Consider the following 25,193-nt stretch of genomic DNA (forward strand, 5'->3'; position numbering starts at 1 on the left):
GCTCTAGCTCCACCAATGAAGTTTGCGGCTCTTCCAGAAGAGGACTGTAAGAAGGTTGTTCGCACCGGCAGTCCAGTTGTTCTTTCCTGTGAGGTGTCAGACCCTGAGGCCCAAGTGTGCTGGTACAAAGATGGAGAGGAACTTCACCAAGACAGCAACATTAATATGCAGTCTGAAGGAACAGTAAGGCGCCTGATCATCGATTCTGCAGGGGCCTCTCATTCCGGAGTTTACCGCTGTGACTCTACTAACGATGCAGTGAGCTTCCTCGTCGACGTCAAAGGTAACTTAAGATTTTATTCACTTTATGCTACTATATTTTCCTGTTGCTCTGAAGAAGATATTATTGTTTATTAAATAAATCTAAATTTATCTTCTGTTCATGTATGACAGAGACATTAAAGCTGACTTTGTTTCAAATAAAAGATATCTGATAAGGTAACCTTATAACATACTAAATGGTGTCCTTTTTTTGCAGATTTTTCTAAATGCAAAGTGAGACATCATGGATTTACTTCAGTTTACCCAATTCAGAAAGTTAATTTAGGCTTATGCTACGTCCAGACTACTATGTTTTCATTTAACAACGCAGATATTAGTCTCTGCTTTCATCTACCCTGGCGAATTTAAACCCACGCAAACTGAGACTTATGAAAATGCCAGCTCAGCATTGCAATGTGGATGGGTGAAAATGTAGACTTTTGAAAATGCAGACTCTAATTGCATTATGATTTGTTTGTGCTTATTGAGTAGCCATTTCATAACTGGACCCTGCTCATTAAAACATCTCATTCCCTGATTGGTCACCCTTCATAGGAAAAAAAAACATATTCCAGCATAGCTGACATAAAGGAATTACTTTCTCTGGTGCTTGTTGTGTTGCTTACCTGTATGCATCTAAATTTCATTTTGTGCAGCTTGAATGCTACATACACGCACAAAAGTCAAATCATTTACCGGTCACTGATAGTTTTGTAACGAAGCTCATGACTAGCAGCTTCAACATTTCTTCAAGGATCTTTCCGCTGACGCGTGAATGCACAATGTAGACGAACGTTAACGTCGAAAGTATTTTGGGCGGACAGAGATGCTTTTGTAAACAAAGTGAAAACGCTACTGTTGACAGAGATCATTTTCTTTTAAAAACATAACTTTTGAATAAAAATGTAGTGTAATTATAGATTTAGACAATTCCTTTTTATGAAAATAACGGGTCAAAAAAAGTGCATTTCTTTTCTAGCATGTGACATAAACAAGTGTAAATGTAGCACGGATCACAACACCATACAATTACAGATCAGCAAACAAAAGGGCAAAACAAATAGGTGGCCAAAAATTCAGAATGAATATTTACAGTAAAAAGAAATTCCTCAAGAATCTAGAAATCTCATGTCTTTTTTTCAATTGTATTCAGAAAGTGCACATGGCCGCCAACACCACACAAACATGCACAGTGATGTCATATGCATGTAGGATACGACCCCTTGTGATACCTGGCACCATTGCAACCAAGTTTCAAAATGGTGACACTTGATGATGTCATAATGGGACATGATTTAAAAAAATAAACATGACATCATGGTTTTCTTTTACTTCCTAACAATGTTTAAGCCCTTAATATCAATCAATCAATCAACATTTATTTATATAGCACATATTCATACAAAAAAATGTAGCTTTACAAAATGAATAGAAAAATAGAAGACACAATAAAAAATAAACAAAAGTCAACATTAATTAACATAGAATAAGTAATAAGAATAATAGTGAATGTTATAAGTTTTAGATGTGGCCTGATTGTAATTTTTGCAGACAAAGAAACACTTATTTCTCCTGAAACATCTTCATTTTTAGCTATATCACAATTTATATGGATATCCCTATCAAAATTTTATCTGCCGCCTTAAAGGATTCTTATTTATGCTGAAAAGTAAAGTTTTGACGTTCTCACATGATTTTAGTCATTATCTATTTTTAATGCAATACTTTTCATGTCAAATATTAAACTTTACATAACATAATATAATTTGAAAAAAGTCAAACAATTTAATTCCTGTTCAGTTTTCCTGTTACTTCTCAGATTACTCCTTGAATAAAATTGCAGGCCATGCAGTCTAACCCCACTGTGTAATAAGGTGTAAAAGTAAGAACAGAACAAATGGGTACCTTGCAGCCAACAGTGTATAATTCTCAACAATAAATGCAAAGAAAATGTGTGTTATAATACCAAATCGTGTCATCTAAGGTAGACTAGTTAGGATAACGACTCTTCTGTATTTAAGGCGTTCGTTCGTTTGAGGTGGACGAACTCCAGAGGTGATGTCAGATGGAATACAGAGGAACTTCTATAGACCAGGACATTACAATGTCACTGTTATCTTTTTTAATAAAAGAGACAAGTCAGGCAATCATAACAGTTGGGGTCCCAAATGGGAAAACCATTTTTTAATTGCTTTTTGTAATAAGAATAAGTCTGGAAAAAATCAAAAAGTAGATGGCACCCTGAGCCAATAGTGCAGTGATTAGATTAGATTACATTACGTTACATTAGAAAAACTTTATTAATCAAAAGGGAAATTTAGATGCATACAGTAGCAGAAGCATAAAAGACAAAGATACAGCTTCACAGAACAAATATTACAATTAATCAATAGATGGAGAAATAAATACACAATAAACAACTGTATATTTTACAGAAGTTGCAAAATGAAGTTAAAGAGTATAAGCATTTAGTTTAGAACATTGGGAAGAAGCATGGCATTGTCTGACAGACAAAGGCAGAAAAGATCCCCAGGGGCTCTTCTTAACACAGCATGGTGGAATGGGCCTGTGCCTAAAACTGGTCCAAAAGGGAGTTTCCTGAAGGGTTTGTTTTCATGCTGGCATCCAAGTTTGCCACCATCCTCTTTTCAACAACAGGGTCCATTGTGTCTGGGGGTTTGTCCTATGATGGAGCAGGCTTTCCTGATAAGTCTGTTCAGCCATTGTGCATCTTTTGAGCTCACATTGCTTCAACAGGAGATCACAGCATAGAATAATACACTGACTACTACACACTGGTAGAATATTTCCATCAGCTTGCTCCATACATCAGAAGACCTGAGTCTCCTCAGACAGTCTACTCTGGCATTTCTAATGCAGTGCCACTGTGTTTTCAGACCAGTGCAGCTTGCTGTTTATATGAACCCCCAGGTAATTTTAGCTCTGCATCACCTCCGCATTCTCCACATGAGTGGTGACTGGTCTCAGAGGCTCTTTGGCATGCCAGAAATTCACCACCAACTCTTTTGTCTTGCTGATGTTGAGTTGCAGGTGGTTTTACATAAAATACAAGACAAAGTTCTCTACAAGCCTCATGTATTCCAACTTGCCTCCATTATTAATGCAGCCTATGGTGGAGAAGTCATCTGAGAATTTCTGTAGGTGGTAAGTGCTGGTATCATACTGGAAGTCCATTGTATAGTGGGGGAAACAAGAAGGTAGACAGGAAATTAGGATTGTCTTGCATGGGGAGATTTGTTCTTCTCACCAGGTGCTTTGCACCGAATGCCGACTTCTTCTTCTTCTTCTTCTTCTTGGTCTTCTTCTTATTTCATTGACAGTTTTTAAACTCGGTGGTGCATTACTGCCATCTTCTGTACTAGAGGTGTTAATATCCTTATAACAAATGCTGACTTCTGGTGGTGGCTTATCTTTTATAGTGTGGGTCTGGAAAATGGGAGTCTTTAGAAGTGGGGTGGAAGTTACATCATGCCTCTTTAGATATATCCTCCTCTATTCCAAGGGTGGATATGAATAGCAATTTATAGACTGTGCATTACTCTTAATTCTCCATGTGCTCACCCAAGCCTGACCCCATAAGGCACTCACACAAGGTACCATCACTGCACCATAATAAACTTTACCTTTTGTCACTGCTAAGCTCTTCTTCATTTAAATTTAGCACAACTGAACACATTATAATAGTTGTCCCCCAGTGCAGACTGACCATTAACTTTCATCAGCCATTCTGTGTACTGAATACACAAGTGTCCTAACTGGATGAGCTAAAGAAGAAAGGCTCTAGATGTCAGCATTGCTGTCACCTAAGGGAATACATTAGCTGCTGTATGGGAACAAGTATGTCAAACTCTATATCGGCCCCACTTAAATATGCCATCTTTAGCATGGGGCATCCTACTACTTATAATAGAAATTTCATTCCTTCTTCATGCGCAAAATTAAATCACATCCTTTATATCTCAACCCCACTCTGGCCCACTCACATGGAAGTTTTAATTGACAAAGGGAAAAAGAACTTATAACTTGAGCAATTAGCACTGTTATCTGTGTTTGTGGTGCTTTCAACCAATCATTATGTACTTGCATGCTGAACGCAAAACTCTATTGACGATCATATAAAGCCTTTTGCCTTTTCTCTCCAGGTACTAGTTCTCTTCCATTTGGCACAATGAAAACCCAAATACAATACTCTTTTCTGGTAATAAGCGCCTGCCTGCTCTAACTTCCACCTAAGGACCTCTTATTTTCACTTACCTTCCAGCTGAAGCTCATTGGAAGACCAGACCACAGTTCCTTGCCATAAACTCCAAGTGGGGCGATGCCTAATATAATCAGTCACTGTCTCCTCCTGTATTTACCATGAAGAAAAGTTCATCAAAATACCGAGCTGATGATCCCTCTTTCCCTTAGGCCGCTTTTGGCCTTTTTGCTTGATACTCTTTTTTTGCTATAGTTTAAATGGAATTATATGTAAACCTAACCATTATTTTTAAAAGCCTTTTAATAGTGTTCACTCTGAAAAGAGCTATATAAGTAAATGTTTAACTAATGAGTGATAGTAATTTGCCTAATGAATTTTTATATTTTTAGAAGAAAGGTTTAGAAAAATCTTGTTGCCATTGGGTACTGTGTCTCTTTGTAATATATAAATCAGCAGTACTGGATGGCATTTGAGAAGGACACTAAACGGAAGTAATAATATATTGATATACTGTATTTTATGTATTTATTAATGTATGATTAGTTGTATGTATTTATTGTTGTGGTAGAAGTAGAAATGAAATGACCATAATTCCCGTACAGTATATATGTTTACCGTTTTAAAAAAGAGATACAGTACATAAGCTGAATGAATGAATGAACAATATCTATTTTGCACTGCACCTCCAGCCTGTTCCACTTCTCTTCCTCAAACACGACTGCAGTTTTATGCTACCTAAAGCCTTACTTAATTGTGCCTGATGGGAAGGAGAACATGTTCAGTAGAACCTAGTGTCTATACAAGGCTACAGCATTATGAGAGCAGGTTTACAGTCATCACAGACAATATTATAAACCAGAAAATTCTGTGTGGTACATTGCATTACAGAGAATAATGAAAACCTAGTTATTAATCCCATCATTCCTTTATGTGATATCACACAAGTCTGACACTATCCTGAGACTAACCTGCTATTGTCAGGTGACCATTCTGTTTTGTGCTTGTTTTCAAATGACCATTGTCAAAGATGAGACAAAAGAGTCGCAAAAAGGTCTGGGGCAGCCACCCATTTATTCTTTCCTGGTTGTAAAAGTGTTGTATAAAGAGTACATATGTGTACAGATTCGAATGCAAAACAGAACAGAACTTGATGAGGCAAAGATGGTGGTTTTAAGGGAGAGCAGAGGAAGTGAGGTCATAAGGGCCGGAACCGGAAGTCATTGAGAGCAGGTGGGATTTCTCGTAATCGGTCTGTAGTAGAAAGAGAGAAAAGATCAGTACACTCACCACCCCCTGGTCTGGTGTGGAATTGCCCTCATTCAGGCCCTTTTACCTGCCTCCCATGCACATGTGTGTGACAGCGTTCATTGAACCATGTGGGTGTTGTCCATTGACCATTATATTCAAGGTTAATGTTAAGATCCCCACAGTCGCCTGGGCAACATAGCAATGCAGTGTGCGGATTCTGAGTAATTTAAAGCAGTGCACTATTTCTCACTCGTGGTTTCAGAATGAGACTCGATCATTTCATTGAGCATTTCAACTTGGGGATACTCAAAAATTTCATCAAATGTGGGTGAGCGGTCCCCTTTGGTTATTCTGACTCATGGATACTCAATTGTTTCTTTGAAAGGGATGGGGGGCCATGTTGAAAACCATATTCCTTATTCCTAGTTGCATCGCATGAACTCTACGTCTGGGTGTGTGCTCATTGGTTGTCAGCTCTCATGAGCACATAAGTCTACCCCTATGAGTTAACACAACATCAGACCTGTGTGAATTGCAGATTGGTTGGACTGAGCTGTTGGTGACGTCATATTACATGACCGGTGGTCACTGAAACATGTCTTGACTGCTCACGACTCACTAAGATTACGTAAAAAAAGATTGTGACACAGTCATTGGAAAAACCATGTAAAGTGACAGGGCCATTACAAATTGCTTAGTTGCCATTGTATTGTACTTTATACCAACTTGTTTGTGATATCAGTCAAGGTCAACCAGGTCCATTGTAAATAATTCATATATGACGACAAAATGTATGGGACTATATCGTAGGTATTTACCATTCTGAAATGTATAGATAGTAGCTTGTTTTTTTTCGATCACTTTTAGTCAGTCAGTCAGTCATCGTCCAACTCACTATATCCTAACACAGGGTCATGGGGGTCCACTGGAGCCAACACAGGGCGCAAGGTAGGAACAAATCCCAGGCAGGGTACCAGCCCACCGCAGGACACACACACACACACCCAGCACACACTAGGGACAATTTAGGATCACCAATACACCTAACCTGCATGTCTTTGGACTGTGGGAGGAAACCCAGGCAGAAATGGGGAGAACATGCAAACTCCATGCAGGGAGGAACAGGGAAGTGAACCCAGGTCTCCTTACTGCGAGGCAGCAGCAGTACCACTGTGCCACCGTGCCACCCTGTACCACTTTTAGTTATTTCTTAATGCATAAAATAAAAAAGGGGAATGTTGTTTATTTTTACTAAGCTTATTTCTCCGGAGGCCTTGTCCTCTTCATTGCATGCTTTTGTTTTACGTCAAATTTCAAAGTGACGTAATTGGTAAATTAAAACAGAGCAAGACCCCAGGACAAGGCCCTGCATACCTCTCAGAAGTGATAATACACTTCAACAAGTTATGGACAACAAGAAATCATGAAACATTTTTCCAATGTAGAAACTATTTATTATGTGCGGCTGTAAAACAGAATGAGAAATGGACTGGACGTGCAATACAAAAGTGACATGAATGTAACTGTAGCAAGAGTATCAGATTGATATCTTTTAATGATAATCCTTTTTTATGAAAGATGACAAAGATATTTGAGATTACATCTTCAGGTAATACATAGTGCCAAAATAATTTTTTTTTTTAGATTTTCAATTAAGATTACAATGCTGCTCTTTCAGAAATATATATCTTACTAATGATTATGAAGTAACTGTAATGAAAAGTTGTGTTTCTTCTGATTAGAATGTAGTCAAAATGACCTTTGATTGAGATGCTTCAAAAATTTACTATCAAATTAATCCGCCCGTAGCTCCACCAGTGACGGTTGCCCCCCTTTCTGAAGTGGATCTCAACAAAAATCTTGAAGCAGGAAGCCCACTTGTTCTGACATGTGAAGTGTCAGATCCGTCTGCGGTGGTACACTGGTACAAAGACAAACAAGAACTTCGACAAGAAGACTTTGAAATCCAATCAGAGGGCACCACCAGAAGACTGCTCATCCCATCCACTGACTTCTCGCATTCTGGAGTATACAGCTGTGATGCTGTAGATGCTGTCCTCACTTTTAATGTGAATATTGAAGGTGACTGGATGTGTTTTAGCTGAGTCAGTCAAGAGTGAATTAACCTTCTTACTTTCTTTTTCACATTACTAAACATGAAGGTTTTCTTTCGTGAATACTGAATTAACTGTTCTTGTAACATTTTAACAAGAAAAGTGAGCACCAGGATGGAAAATAATGATTAACTACTTTCTTTTCATCAACTGCATGATTTGAGCACCCTTGTTAGGAATTATATGTGGAGATTTTGTATCTTTTTTCTATTGTTGTCTGGTCGGGCTGGTGGTGGTGGGGTCTTTCTAGTTCTTTACAGATTACTCTGTTAATCTAAGAGAAATACAAGCCAACATATAATTATAAAGAGCAAAAAGAGGTTGTCAGGCTTCAACATATGGGCAAGACCGTCTGTTTCACTGGTTTTCACATCTATAAGGCTTTGCCATTTCGTGTAATTTATAAAAAAGTCTACTTAAAGGAAGAGCTCCGTCTGTAGTTAAAAGAAAATTAAAACATGACTGCATTTCTTTTCAAAATAAAACTTCTATCCACACGAATCACTGAAAATATCTATTAGAGAGCACAGTTAGATAAAACAACTTCCACGCATGGTGTTAAATGCTAAACAAAACCCAATAGTAAGCTCATAAACAAAAGCTAAACTGAGGAAATATGGCAGAGCTCACAAGGGTTAGCTTCACTTATCTGAGCCTATATGGTCAAATAAGTGCCTACCTAAAAAAAACCAAACAAATTACCACAAACATGAGGAATAAAAAACAAAAAAAAAATGAACTAGACTAAATAGATTCAAAAACAGTGAACAATTATCCAGAGATGTAGATAATGTTTAAAAAAGATTTACAAAATTGAAGCAATTTGAATTTCTGTCAATATGTGCAGTCACTATATTGCCAGAGTGAGAAAGGTAGCAATTGTTTTAGAAAATAACCAGGTGATAAGTTGTGAACCAAAGAACAGACAAGTTAGGTAACCAGGTACTAAACTAAACAAAACCCTAAAGTGAAGTCAAAAAGTCATAGTATAAAAATGTATTCACCAGGAAAATTTCTCACCAATAGACAACCTACAAATTCTTTGTTTCTTTTTTGTTTATTTCATGACACTTATATCAACGACCATGTGATGTCACAGTCACTAACTTCCTTTCAATTCCCTAGCTATGCAGCAAAAGCTGTTCCACAAAATGGCCATGCCCATGAGAAACAAAATGGTGTCGCAGAACAGATGGTAAAATAATTCAACTCAAACTAAGGTGACATCCAAAATCCATGAGTTAAAAAGCACCTAAGTATGCATAAATATTTTTTAGGAAATACTTCATAAAAAGCACAAAAAATTCCTTAAAAATGCAGATCACAACAATCAGATGTTCATTTTACTACATACATTGCTATGGCACTACTGTCATTTTAGATCGTAAAAAAAAGAGAAGACTGGCAGTCAAACAAAACAATGTGACATATATCACAAAAGTCATGGCTAAAAAATATTATTTACATCTTCTGCCCAGACTAAAAAATGCAGATCACAAAAGCACAAGACAAAGAGACTGAATGTTGTAATGGCCAAGGTCAAAACAAAAAATCAGACTGGCAAAATACCAATGTCCAAAACACTATCCAGAAAGAATGTAAATCCTGCGCAAGCCTTAACTGTTTTTACAGAAACTTGAAAACGGAACAGAGGGCAACACCATCTTTATGACAATAGAAAGGCAAACAATTTTTAAAATACAGTAATATTACCAAAATCAAATGTATTAATATGGAAAAATGGATTCTAAACCAAACATAACCTATAATTACAACAATACAGTCTTCATGTGATACTTTTGGGGGTAAAATGATATGCTAAAAATGTAAAAGACAGTGAGTGGGGTTCCATTTCAGTATTACTAAATTAATTAGTTTTAATTAGGATCGTGTAGTTGTTTAGATTTGGGGGTGTAACCGAACTTTAAAACATAGTGCAGTTTTCTTCCTTTAGTACTAATTTTGTCTTTCATTGTAGTGTGGGTTGAGTAAGAAAAGCTGGTTTTAATTGAAGTTGTGAATAATAAAATACTCTTTGGAAGTGTCCACCTCCTCAGCAAGATATAACTAGTCGATCACAGAACTCACTCTGGCATCTGAACGTAATGTGCAAGTCTCGAGATGCTCTTTTGGGGGTATGTGAGGGCATGGCATACTGTTTGATAGTATCGAGCACTGCACTGAACAGAGTGCCTGGGTAATCTTGGCATACCCTGCGTAAATGATGTGGTTTGCTTTCATTTAGCCCACTGAATTGTTTTTCTGTCTTGCAGCACCACCTGTGAAATTCATTCCTGTTCCTGAAGGGGACCTGCACAAAACAGTCTTGGAGTCGGATCCTGTTGTGTTGTATTGTGAGCTCTCTCGATCTGACGCTCCTGTTCACTGGTACAAAGATGGGGCAGAAATTCAGCCAGGAGAAGACATGATAGTCCAGTCAGAAGGAACAATGAGGAGGCTCATCATCCAGGCAGCAAAGCTCTCTGATTCAGGCGTATATGCCTGCCACGCTGTAGACGACACCATGATCTTCAAGGTCAACATTCGAGGTACATAACATCCAGGTGTTTTATTTTGAAAATTTTAAATGAGTATAATGTCGATTTAATTATTACTTGTCATCTAATTTAAATCATAGCTCAGAATTTCCTCCTCATACCTCAGTTGTTTCTTTACCTTTTAAACTTAAATCTTCCGTTTTCCTATCCGTCCACCTTAACCGGCTGTTTAAGGGATAACTCTGAAAAATAGTGACCACAAGAAGATGATGCTCACCAGCAACTCCTTGATGTACTGTACCCAAATCCATGAGTGTTTCATCGTCCAGCTTATCCTAAAGTTCACAGACCACCATACCCCTATTCTGGGTATTGACACTGTCATGTAAATGCTTTAGATTCTATAAACATGCAAGGATCATCCAGGCATTACTAACAAATAGCAGCATCTTCACTACAATATATTTTCAGCCAATAATTAATAATTGTGTCTTGAACGCTTAGATGCACACATCAGATTCACTTCCTTTTCTAGGATTCCTAGGAAAGGCCCATTTCCCATTTTTGCTCTACAGGTGTCTTTGTCATGATAGATAGATAGATAGATAGATTGTTTGGAAAGGCACTATATGATAGATAGATAGATTGTTTAGAAAGGCACTATATGATAGATAGATAGATAGATAGATAGATAGATAGATAGATAGATAGATAGAGAAAAAGCACTATAGGATAGATAGACAGATAGATAAATGTGGTTTCTTCTTGATTTACAAGGACAAAACTTTTGGCTGTATGCTGGATATCCAGAGTATGGCTGATTTATGTTCATTAAAATTATTCTTTGACCATAACACCATTTTATCAATCATGTAAAAAACCAACTCTGCAGACCTTTGCTTTGTACAGATTGTAATAGTATTCTTGGAATTACCAATCCGCAAACTGCTTTCTGAGAGTCGTACGTGCACACTGAGAGCACAATCTGAAGTCATTGCTCAAGGAATGTAAGTTATGGAAGACACAAGTTAAATAGAGCAAGGTGATAAAAATAAACAGTGGTGGGCATGCTGGAGGAAAATCGGGGTATCGGGCATAATGTATTGTTGCATGGTGTAACAAAGTAAACAAACCTGGTGTTTGCTTCTGCACTTTGTTCACACCTTTTGACGTTCCCACTTACTTGAATTCAGTTGAATTTCTAGATGGGCTTTTGGGAAGCTGCTACTGATTTGTTATTTGGTCCACACAACGAGTAATTAAAGAAAAAGGTGGTTTTTTTTTGAGAAAATAAAATGCAAACTAAACACATTAAGCCAGAATTATACACATTCAAATACAACCCGACCACAAAAAACTTCAATTTCTGATTGACCTGATTGTAAATTTTTAACACCTCTGTATTTTTTAGAGTTCTCATTTCATATGGCATTCACATGAAATTTTCACCAGAAAACCCAAATCTCCAATAGCAGCTGAATGTAGCTTTCTACATATGACATGACTAGAAAAAAGTTACTAGTATGGCACAATGTGGGTCAGACGCTCGTGGTTTTCAGTACAAATCAACACTGCCAAGAGCAACAGGCACAACGGCTGCTTCTGTATCTTTGCCCCACACTATATGCAATCAAATCACATATATTGAGACATTTACTGTGGAACATGACCCATTATACACAATAACTCAACAACTAATTGACTTCTGTAAAAATGGTGCTTTTTAGCAGCAGGATTTTTTTGTAGAGTTTAAATGTTACACTTGTTTAAAGAAATACTGTAAATGTTACTTTATTTTGTAGTTATATTCATTACTTAATGAATGATGGGTGTTGCATTTCTAATCATTTACAGTATGTTGCTTTCTTGTTTATATTTATAGTTGTGGTGGCTTAAGGAAGCATTTTGAAGCTGATCATTTCTTGCACATTTAATGAACATAAAAATGCTCTTTTTCATTTCAGTTATTACTCTAGTTACAGTAATTCTCAATTTGTCATAACAAAAGGATTCACTTAAAATATACTCATCTGATGTGTTCATAGGAAATGTGAAATAAAAATAAAGCACTTTAAATGTATGGATTTTTGACAGAATATGATATTGAATTTTTGCACAAATTCATTTTCATGTTGTTTCAGATATTGCAGTTTTTATAATAACCTCCTGTCCAAAGTTTCAGGGTTAATTATTTTTTGCTTTAATCCCTACATGTATTAAAGCACATGGTGGTTGTGCATCACTTGCTTTTAAATAACTTATGTCTGACACGTATGGTTAAAATCTTCCAAAATGGAACTTATAATAGAGAGCCAGTGTTGTTAATCCAGTTACCTCAATACAGGAAACACTGGGAAAAACTCAACTCAGTGTAAATCAGACATCGTTAAAAGTTGCGAAGGTGACTTACAATTTTTACCACTCAGATTTCTTCTTGTGGTCTTCATAATTCATTACTGTGAAAGGTGATAATAAAGAATTATATCAATACTGTAGAGTTGAATCAGAAGAATTTCTTCAATAAACCACTGAATCACATATTGGTAGAAATTAAGGAATATGTTTGATAGTAGACAACAAGCAATCATTGAAATTCAGAACAAAGTATTGGGTCATGTAGTTGATATGGAAGCCTGGACACCTTTTTAAAATGATTTGGGTAAGATATTGGGATGACGTAGCTGTTAGATAACCATATAACCCTTATGGACTGCATGGACTCCACTTGTTTGACAAATGTCTTATGTTGTTTGCTCTTATGTGGACACATTTGCACAGAGTCTGAATTAGGTTGGAGAGAGGTGGATGTGATCAATGATATTCTATACAGCAGTGTCAGTGTACTGTTACCATACGCACCATGTTAGATACACTTGCAAGGTGCAAAAACCAATCAAAACCGGATGTTCAGCACTTACAGCTTGTCATTGTGAGCTTTTCTACCGTAAAGTTTTAGAATTATTGAGATGATTTGTCAAACTTATTAAGGATATTGACTTGTTTATATGCACCACGTGTTTTTTCTCAAGTGAATGCCATATACAACTGAATCCAGGTTTTTTTTTTGCTCGCTGTTCTAAGGAGCGGGCTCCGCACTTTTACCACTAACAGCTACAGCTGGCATATGGTTCCTACTGCACATTGAAGGCGTTTTAAGAGAATAATGATGCTATTTTTTTTTCCCTCTTAGAGCCTCCTGTTACAATAATTCAGCCATGTGATGATGTCCACTTGCAGTACAATGTTTCAGACAAGATTGTCTTAAATTGTGAGCTGTCTCGTGCAAATGCAGCTGTACATTGGTATAAGAATGGTCATGAGATCCCGGAAAGTGAAGGTGTAATCTTGGAATCTGATGGTTGTCTACGAAAACTGACTATCCTTAAGGGACGGGTTGAAGATTCTGGAGAATATGTCTGTGATACTAACGACGACTCAAAATTTTATGAAGTTTCTGTAACAGGCAAGTCAAACTTTGTCCTTTATTGTTCTAAACATTTTGCTAATGAAAATGTTGCAAGCTGTGTTATTTTTATTATTTAGAGTATAAATATAATACTAGTAATATTTATTACATTTCTATGGGATTAGTCCCTTAAAACCAGATCATATCTTCCATTTGCTCATCTATTCATCCACTGATTTTCTGAGCCTAATTTTCCTGATAAAGAAAACCAGACAGGTAACAATCAGACAGGATACCCATCTGTCCTGGGGGGATGCTCACATGCACAGCCATATTCACTCATACCTGGCCAGATTCAATCACTAGAGAACTAAATAAACTAAAATGAATGTGTTTGGATATGGGGAGAACCTGATGTATCCAGAGAAAACCCATACAAATGATTTTAGAATGTACAAACTCCACACAGATAGTAACCAAGCCATGAATCTAATTTAGCTTCCTGGACCAATGAAGCAGCAGCATTAAGCGCTAAACAGAATCCATTCTCATTTATTCATAAAATGTATTTGCTATACAATTCTTTTCAGTTATCCTTTGAGAGCCAACTTATGTCATTCAAAAAGACGTGCATAAGACATGCACTCTTTACTGTAAGCCTAAGTCAATAATTGAAAAACTTCCATTCCGGATTTCTTCAATTTCACAAGAAACTTGATGGCAACTTGCTGTTCACTCTTGCACTCCAACATCTTCTGAAAAAGGATAAGAAAACGTCTATATTTGAACATGCGTCTACTCATACTGAGTGAAGCGATCGAGCTGAGGCTTTTCTCACTGTGACAAGTTAGAAAATGTTCAACAACCATCTTTTTGTTTGTCTTTTCCCATTCTTGGTTCCCAAAACTATAGGATTAGTCTCGTGTTTTTGTGTCACACCTCATACAATGAATCTTTTCAGGTAAACCAGTTAACTGTGCTTAGTTTTTTTTTCCTAAATGCTCTGTTAAAAAGTGAATAGCAGGGATTCAGCAGTTCTTGCAGCTTTTGAATTAACACAAAGAGTTGAAAATAAATGCTATAAGAATCTGAAAGTCAAATAAGAAATACACCCAGTAAAAGTTTTTTTAATCAGATTGGCATATCTTTTGACTCTCTTTTTAGAGCCAGCGGTTCAGATTGTATACCCTGATAAGTCTCCCGTAGATCTTAGATTTCCAACCGCAGAGAGGGTACTGCTCACCTGTGAAGTTTCCAGAAGTAATGCAGCAGTTCGTTGGTACCGAGATGGACTTGAGGTTGACAGAAGTGAAAATTTAATCTTGGAAGAAGAAGGAGTTTACAGAAGACTTATCCTCTGTTGCGCATCAGTTGAGGACTCTGGGGAGTACATCTGTGATGCATCTGATGACTCGGTGACCTTCAATGTCATAATTTCAGGTATTTTCGTTTTTGTTTTCCTTTAGAAAAGTTAATAAGGTATTTAATCATACACAGTAACACGATGAGAATCTCTTATATCCTACCACTAATCTGCAGACACATCTGTAATCAGTTCCCCATTGTATTAACCAATTAGATGTGCTTCCAGTGCAATTATCACATCGAAGAGAGATAAGTAAAATGTGATATTTTGTGAGTATGTATTTGCTTCTTTTGGCGTTTTCTGAATCTGCTTACTTTGACATTATGTGCTATCAGATCTTTATCAATGCCCTAATAACAGACAAAATACTACCCACGATTGCTACTTAATTCTTTTTAAGAATTAACCAAGCTATCTTATAACCAATGTGCCTCTGTGAAAAAGTAATCTTCCCCTTTGCGTTGATGAATGGTTGCACTACATTTAACTGAAATAACTGCACCCAAGGATCTCCTTTAATCGTACGTGTGTGATTATTTTCTCGCTCCATAGCTCAAATACACCTCAGCTTCAGACAGGCAAAATTGATGTTTCATTGAGTGATGTAAGTTATACAAACCAAGACACTGTCTCACCATATCTCACAGAAGATGTGATGTATCTGATGGAAAATATGGTGCAGGACAAAGGAAGACACAAAAAGTTCTAAATCCTGTCAGTTTATTAAAGAAGTGCAGTAGAAGGCACATTTCACTTGACAACATTACCAGTATATTAATATAAGTCAGTTGGTAGTCTATCATAGGTCCACTCACGACACATGGCCAATTCAGAATCATAAGTCAACCTAACATAAGAAAAAAACAAAGTTTCCGGAGAAATATTCAGGGAGATACAATGCAAAATTTTTAGTTATCACATCCCACCAAAATATCTTAAAGCCCATCATTTAACCTATAACTAAAAACTAAACCATGCTGAAGTCATGCAATTAGCCCCTCTTCATTCACATAGTGTCTGATAAAGCATGAAGATGTGTGTTCATTTTTTAAGCTAAGTTACATTTATTTTATTTTATGAATTAATGGTTAAGTCACTGTTAACACTTTGTAATTAGTTGTCTAATTAGTTTCTGAATGTAACAATCACTTATTTATATTTACTTACCATTTAGTCTCAGTAAAACTTAAATGGAAGTCAACGCAGAGATTAAGGAACAAGTGTAATGAAGTCTACTTTGTTGTTACTGTAATCATCTTTGTGGTATAATTTGGAAGAAACTGCAGGCTTAAATAGGACAATTTGAACAACCTGACTAAACGATTAGTGAATGCTTTATTTATTGTCATACCAAAAACAGCAGAGTACTTTGCACTGTTGCGTTACAGATCCAGTGCCCTGAATTCAGACCACGTCCCCAACCACTGCCTGTGTAGAGTTCAGTCATTTTTTTCCAGTGGCTGCATGTGTTTTTCTTCATGTACTCCAGTTTCCTTCCACATCCTTAAAGATGCATGTTGTAGTAACTGGCAGTTATAAACAGCTCTAGGGTGGGTATGTGTAAGTGAGTCCTCAATAGAAAAAGCTACCATCCAGAGCTGATTCCCACCTTGTGGCTGATACTACTGGGTTAGATGGACAACTACAATCCTGAATAGGATAAAATGAGTTTAAGAAGATTAGAGAGGATATCTGTCTCATTTCACATATCACTTAACAATATTTTTCCAATAAGCAAATATATTAACATCTAATCTTGTAAAATGTAATGAACCAGTAATGTCTTGGAGTCATAAGTGTGTTTCATTTATATTTTTTGACTCAAAAAGTCATTAAGGTGTCATTTCAGAGCTTTCTAATGTCATAGAATTCATTGGTTTCATGTGTTTTTAGTTCTGATGCATTTTTATGAATGTTTCTTTCTGAATTATCTCTCCCACAACACTATATTGTATTTTTTTTATAATGAATACTGCCATTGTTGTTGTGTGGTTTCTAGGCGTTTGCTAGCCAGTGGTTCTCAAACTGTGGGGTGGGCCCCCCTAGGGGGGCGTGAAGATGTGAAAAAAAGAAAACAAGAATCAAAAATATGACAAATACATCTACTGAATCCAAAGAAAAATTAACCTAAATTACATTCTGATACTAGAAAAATAAATATAGAGTTAGATAAATGTTGATAAAAGTCAAGTAGGTATAATAAAATATGCATCTATGATACAGTATATCATTAATTAAAAAAGAACAAATTGGTATTAGTGGGCTCCTTTCAAAAAATGTTAGGGGGCGCGATTAAAACTGTTATGAAAACTCGGGTAACAAATAAGGTTGAGAAACACTGTGCTAGGCTTAACAATTGGAGAGTGATGTCACATGATGTGATCACCGTGACAAGATAAAAGTAAACATCACGCATTTCCGAATCATCTGAGTACTAAGATGACTTCAATGTTCTTGTAATGCGGCTTATTATATTAAGTTAATCTATTGGTTTTGACTCACCTCCTGACTTCGATTCTTGTCTTTCTCAATTTATAAATAGTACTTGAATATCTGGCTCCAGACCCTCTTGCTACATCCTTTTATTTTAGGCTTAGATTTTGTCTTCCCATTTTGGGCTTTTTTTTAAATACTAAATTTCTTACTTAATGGCTTTGACCTTAACTTGCTTTTCTGCCTTCATCTCCTGAACCTTAATTTCAAACTATCAATGACAGCATCTTCCTGTGCAGCCATTACACTTGAAGGCTTGTCACGGACAGAAATGTTAACATTGGTGAAAAGATCAGTCTTCAGAGAAGGAAGCAATATGAGACTGAGATGAGTGAGTTCAGGGTGGTCATGACTGCAAGACCATTTAAGGCCTTTGAGAAATTCTGTCTGATCAAAAAAGGAAGATATAGGTCCTGAAAATATTTCTTTATATTCCTAAGATGGGACAAAGCTTGACAGTGTGAGGAAAGGTACTGGAAACATTAATGAAAAGCTTTCCTGAAAAAAAAAACCAACACACATGCTTTTCCTGCAACAGATGAGGTTTTTTCAAAAATTCAAGGATAGACTATCTTCCCAGCTGTAGATAGTTCTAGAATAGGCCCCAACACTCAAATGACATTAATTCAAAAAGGTTCAGAATTAGGGTATTTTATAGGTTTTTTTTTCCATATAAAAATTGTAGTCTTTCTGATATTAATTTTGTCTACGTGCAACATTATTGAAATAATATCCTTAGAGATCTTGCTTGTCAAGGTTTCATCTGTGCTTTATAAGGTTTGCAGTTTGCAGATCTACATGAGTCATTATTTGAATTGTTTTGGATACAATGTGGATAGTATTGCCATAATGAAGACAGACATGTCTGACTGGAGAAACTGAAGAAATGATCTGGCCGGGAAATGTAGAGAATGTTCATTAATCTGAAATGATAGCCAAGACAGGTCCTAACCTGAGGTTTTAATTAAAGAGATTTTCACTAGAACTAATACCAACAAAGATATATTTATTATTTATTATTATCCCTCCATCTTTAATAGGAAATGAGTGGTGATATTGTATGTGATGTTAATGTTTAAGCACAGGGCTGGCAATAGACATGGTAACCACAAACAATATGGCCGTGGTCACAAAATGATAATAATTGCAAATAAAAGATTAAAAAATAAAAACAAAAAAATATGAAATTGAATTAAACCACAAAAGAGAAATTTTATAGATTATATGAAATAAACTACACTGAAAGATGACTTACATACACAAACTATATTTACAACAGTAGAAAGCACGTCAACAAATTTGTGGACATAACATATGCCAATGAGGCAACTATGTCATTATAGCCACATTTCGAACTTATAAATATGTTACAAATAAAATGTATAGTTTTAACATCTAGGGAATGTAATTATTAGATGTATTTTGACACTAATCATCTGAACATGCCTATGTGGTAACAAAGGGTATAACTGTAGCTAATTATTTATCTGCAGAACCACCAGTGAAATTTTTGTATCCTGATAAATCATCAGTAGTTAAATCTTTTGTGGGAGAGCCGCTGGAGCTGCAGTGTGAGGTATCGAGGCCAAATGCAGTAGTGTGCTGGCTAAAGGATGGAATGAAAATCGAGGAACGTGAAGGGGTCTGTATTGAGGAAGATGGTATTTTCCGTCGCCTGACTATACAATCAGCACATTTTCAGGATTCAGGGAAGTACTTATGCAATGCTAAAGATGATGTGAGGAAATTCAAGGTGAAGGTCACTGGTGAGTTCACATAAATGGGGTGACAATTGGAGTCATGTGTTTCTTAAAATCGACGGTCAGCACATTTAGTTTGCTTTTATATTTTTCTTTGTTTCAGAGGCACCAGTACTGATCCTTAGAAAAGAAGAGCTAAAGACTGAACAAGAGTGTCTAGTGTCAGATGATGTGATACTGGAATGTGAGCTGTCACGAATAGATGGTATTGTAAAGTGGTATAAAGATGGTGAGAAGATAGTCGATAATGATCGTATCTGCTTGGAAGAAGAGGGGACGTTTCGGTCACTTGTCATTTTAAATGCAGAAATCTCAGATTCTGGAGAGTACTTTTGTGATGCTCAAGATGATAGTGTTGTTTTCCATATTAAGGTGAAAGGTATGCTCCTAAATAATTCCTTTAATGACAGTTCACTCGTTTTGTGTTAGGTTAAGTATCGATAGTTACTGCTCTTTGTATGTTTACTATCATTGGACATACTTGTTCCATTGTCTTCCATGCTCCATGCTAACATATTCCATCTGTCATTAATGTACTACTCTGCTTGTTTCTGAGAAATAACTCTAATAAAATAAACTTAATTGTTTTACATTTTTGGACAGAGATTTGAGGAGCTAAATACAGTAAGCACACTCAAACCTACTCTCCCCAATATGTTATCAAAAACAACAAAAACAATCAATTCATGTTTAAGGCACCAGATCATTCCCTAATCTTTTTTTTTCTCATAATAGAAAGTTGATAAATTTCCCTAAATGTATTTACAGTAGATGTAATATTTTTTATGGCACCCTTCATTTGTTGCAATCATTTGAAAATGAGGTAAAAGAAATAATCTGTTTTGAATTAATTTTGTATTGCATTATCTTTCTTGTCTTCAAGAGCCACCAGTGTTCATTGTTGGAAACACAGACAGCCCTGAACACCACAGCCTTATAGCAGGAGATGACTTAGTGCTGTCCTGTGAACTGTCGCGCCCCACTGCCACAGTGCAGTGGTATTTCAATGGAAAGATGCTCACAGCGGACTCTCGGACTCGAATAAAATCCCATGGGACAGTGCGACAACTGGTGATCTCAGGCCTCACCACTTTAGACTCAGGAAATTACACTTGTGATGCCGGAGATGACAAAATGGTCACCACAGTAACAATTCAAGGTAAATCTAGGGTTCCACTCATAAGAATTAAACTGAGATCCTTAAAATGCAAGCACTCTTTCATAAACTGTCTACTGTATATATGTGCATATGACACAGTCAGATATAGGAACTGCACCGATTAAAATCTGGTAAACAAAGAGGTTATTTCTGATACTACCAAAAAACTGTCTTCATTATTATTCTCTGTCTTTGTCTAAAATTATGATGCATGAATATGTTGTGGTCAGTAGTGTGTCTGCTTTTAGGGGCAAGTGGTGACTGCTGTGTAAAGATTAGATAAGCACTAAACTCATCTCACTAATTTAATGTATCATTAAAATGTTTATTAGCATATTTAACTTAGTCGTCATGATCATTTTTTTTTTCCAATTTCCATGAGATGCTCAATGCAATTACTTATCTAAAACAATATTTCTTACAGGAGTGAGAGAAATTTTCTTTGTGCCTGGCTCAACAACTCTTTCTGGTTTTCTTGGGCAGGCCCTTTGACCCCACAGTGTTTCAAAATAACTTGAACATAAAATTGATGAAAAACACTAAAAGAAGTGAATGTAAAAAATGAAAATTGTAAACATCTGCACGTGTCCACATGTACACCCTGAACTTTCAGTTCTACCTTGGGACTTGAAGACTAGAGCACTTTCAAGCAATCATTGTTTGTATTTAACATTTGAAGACTGTGAACTTGTACATCTCGCTGCCTCAGAGTCGTCATTCTCAACATGTCGATTATAGAAGTACAATGCGATTTTAGCGCTTTGTCTGTTGAACAAAAGCTGTAAAATAAATATTTGGGACCACATTAGCCTGAATAATTATAGTCCACATTCTTGGACTGAAGGTTTTAATGTGTTGAGTTTAGACTGCTATTTGTTTAGCCTTGCAGTGCGCCATTTACAGAATGAATACTCATTTGTGCATCTACTTTCAGTGTTTAGTATTTGATCTTTATTGAATATATTTTAGTACTGTTTTTGGTGGTTGTACTGTGTAACAAAATAATGTTTCCTAGATCTTCAATTTGTGTGATTTTTAATTGAATATTAGGCTGACATTTTGTAGCCTTATACATCATGAAATGCAGTGTCTCCCCCTTGCTCCCTCATGCAAGGTTTACTGGAACAGTGCTCTGATCTTATCTCTACCTTATCTATTGTCTGCATGCTGACGCCAAAAGTTTCACCTCACTCTGTTCACTTGGGTTCAGAGGCACTACCTTCTGCACTCACTTTCCCTAACTCTGTGAGTCAATCCAAGCCAGGATGCTTCCCAACAGTCACTAGTGGCCATATAACCAACCAGTCTAATGGATTTAAGCAGGTGCAAATTGCGTAAAAGTCGTAAATACTGCTTTTTTGAGGGCCTGATCATATCTCTCACTCTCACTCATATATACACACACAAACACAGACACATTCTGCATGACTTGACTTTATGACCAGCTTATCAGGATGGTACCAGTCTTTCTGACAGTCTTAAGACTCTTAGACCTATCAGAGTTTTCATGCGAGATAATGAAACCAGTTATGGTGCCAAGCAAGACAGTGCAAAGTTGACAGCCTAAAAAATGTTGGGTTCTGATTTAGCTACTGTATGGTTGATCGTTGAACCTGATGTACTCAATTACAAAAAATGGATGTAATTAGTTTGATGTTTTCTTTAATAGATTCTCTGGTTGGCAGACAGTAATGCAGTAATGTATGCAGTATATTTTCAATGTTACTCCATCTCTCCATCATGGTTCGATTCAAACACTGAAAGAACCTTTATTTCTCTTCTCAAATGATATGTCCAACTACAAACCCCATTTCCAAAAAAGTTGGGATATTTTCTGAAATACAATAAAAACAAAATCCATGATTCTTTAATTTTCTTGAACCTTTATTACCTGACAAAGTATAAAGAAATGATTTTTAAAGTTTACACTGATCAACTTATTTGTATTAGATAGATAGATAGATAGATAGATAGATAGATAGATAGATAGATAGATAGATAGATAGATAGATAGATACTTTATCAATCCCAAGGGGAAATTCACATGTAAATATAAATAAATTTGAATGTGATATCTGCAACACACTCAGAAAAAGTTGAGACAGAGGTAAGATACGACTGAAATGTTTATAGAGTATTCAATTAACACCATTTTGGAAGATTCCACAATATGTAGGTTATTTGGTAACAGGTGAGAGTATCATGACTGGGTGTAAAAGGAGCATCCATCAAGGGCTCAGTCTTTGCAAGCTTGGATGGGTTGTGGCTCATCACGTTCTGACAGACTTGGAGAGTGAATTGTCAATCTGTACAAAATGAACTTTTCCCAAAGCAAGACTTCAAAGAATTTAGGTCTTTCACCATCTATAGTACATAATATTGTGAAAAGATTCAGAGAATGTGGAGAAATCTTAGTACGTAAAGGGCAAGTCTGGAACCCATTGTTGAATGTGCATGACCTTCGAGTCCTCATGCAGCACTGCATAAGAAACCATCATGTTACTTGATAAATATATCCACATGGACTCGGAAGTACTTCAGAAAAATATTTGTCACTTAACACAGTCTGTCAGTGCATTAAGAAATACAGTCTGAAATTTCGTTAAGCAAGGAGGAAGCCATATATCAATTCTATGCAGAAATGGTCTTGAGTTCTCTGGCCTGAGCTCATCTCAGATGGACCAAAAGACAGCGGGGACGTGTGCTGTGGTCAGATGAGTCCACGTTTCAACTTGTTTTCAGGAAAAATGGACATTGAGTTCTCTGTGGCAAAAACATAAAAATATTATCCACACTTTTATCAACAAAAGGTGCAAAGCCTGCACCTATGATGGTTTGAGGGTGCATAAGCGCCCAGGACATGGGAGACTTGCATATGTGTGAAGGTACCATTGACACTGAGGTGTATATTGGAATATTCAACAAACATATGTTGCTATGTGTTTTTTCCCGGAATGTCCATGGTTATTTCAGAAGAACGTTGACAGGCCTTAGCATGGCTTTGTAGTTCTTGTTCTTGACTGGCTGCCAACCGTCCAAATCTGTCTCCTTTTGAAGATGGAAAATCGTGAAGAGGAGAGTCGGAAAATGATGACAATGGACTGTGGAGCAGCTGTCAAAAATTCCACTTGCAAAACTGTAATTAGAATTCTCCGTTCTCAAATCATGAAAAGGTATAGTTAAAAAGTAAGGTGATGTAACACAGTAGTAAATATGCTTCTTTCCCAACCCTTTTAAGTGTGTTGCAGGCATCACATTTTAAATTTGTTTATATTTTCAAAATACAATTAAGTTGGTCAGTGAAAACATTAAACAACTTTCCTTTGTATGTTTGTCAGTTACATAAAGGTTCAAGAGAACTGACAAATCACTGATTTTTATATTAATTGCATTTTAGAAAATATCCAAAATTTCCTGGAAATGGGATTTGTATGTTGTAACTACAAGATAACACATCGATGTGTTAGGGGCACCTTACGACAAACCTCTTATAACTGAAAGCAAGAAAAACACCAAAAAAAGCGTGTTAAACACAATTGAGTCTTCCTCAGATGACTAAGATAGCAGCTCTTCCGGTTATGACGTGTTCTGGCAGGAAAGAGATTGGTCCGGGTGGGCGGACCTATGAAGTGATATCGGGGAGGAAAGGAAAAGAGAGAACATAATCACAGGGCGACCAACCCTGGATCAGCTGAGAATTACCATTACCAAAGCATTTGAACTGTCTCCCATGCGTATGCGCATGACAATATGAATCAGTTGTACAGCTTTTAAGGTGCAACATTGCTCCCCACGTATTCCATATGTAGTAAGTAAGTAGAAATTGTCCATAGAAGTAAAATTATTGTTAATTTCTCCTATTTAGGGAGGAATCTCCTATGTTTGCCTGTAAAATTCTTCCTTTCATCTTCATCCCCAATTTCCATGGAATAAACTGTTTATTCCAACTGAATAAATTGCAGCCAGACACTAAAATCTTGTGTTTCCGTCACACCTTTGGAACCAGAAGTCATTGCAATGTATTGAAGTACGTGACTTTTGGTCAAGAGCAAAGTATATTACTAAAAATCCAAGCTTTGGTACATAATAGAAACATTATTATATTTTCTAACTAGCGAAATACCCGCGCTTCGCAGCTGAGAAGTAGTGTGTTAAAGAAGTAAAGAAAAAGAAAAGGAAACATTTTGAAAATAACGTAACATGATTGTCAAAGTAATTGTTTTGTGTATTTGGCCGCAGGGTCACAAAGTTGTTTTCGTCTAGCTGCATCAGAAAATGTACCACAACGTCTGACACACCTTTTTTTTAGTGTTTTCTCACAGCTTGGATTGCTGCTGTTATAATCGGTTTGAATCTACATATATATATACTAGCAAAATACCCGCGCTTCGCAGCGGAGAAGTAGTGTGTTAAAGAAGCAATGAAAAAGAAAAGGAAACATTTTGAAAATAACGTAACATGATTGTCAATGTAATTGTTTTGTCACTGTTGTGAGTGATGAGTGTTGCTGTCATATATATATATATATATAAATATAAATATATATATATATTTACACACACACACAAACATATATATATATACATATCTATACATATACACATATATATACACACACACATATATACATACATATATATATCTACATATATATATACATACATAT

At 36.4% G+C, this 25,193-nt stretch overlaps 1 protein-coding gene across 1 annotated transcript in view; it reads left to right on the forward strand.

Moving 5' to 3' along the window:
* obsl1a (obscurin like cytoskeletal adaptor 1a) overlaps positions 1-25,193 on the forward strand; it is a 129,042-nt gene that overhangs the window by 48,772 nt on the left and 55,077 nt on the right. The window contains 8 exon segments of the mRNA XM_039756371.1: positions 8-283; positions 7,541-7,813; positions 10,119-10,394; positions 13,534-13,806; positions 14,914-15,189; positions 19,102-19,374; positions 19,472-19,747; positions 20,252-20,527. Coding sequence (XP_039612305.1) covers positions 8-283; positions 7,541-7,813; positions 10,119-10,394; positions 13,534-13,806; positions 14,914-15,189; positions 19,102-19,374; positions 19,472-19,747; positions 20,252-20,527 — 2,199 coding nt within the window.

This window comes from Polypterus senegalus, chromosome 6, assembly GCF_016835505.1.
Source record: "Polypterus senegalus isolate Bchr_013 chromosome 6, ASM1683550v1, whole genome shotgun sequence".
In the NCBI taxonomy this organism is placed as follows: Eukaryota; Metazoa; Chordata; class Cladistia; order Polypteriformes; family Polypteridae; genus Polypterus; species Polypterus senegalus.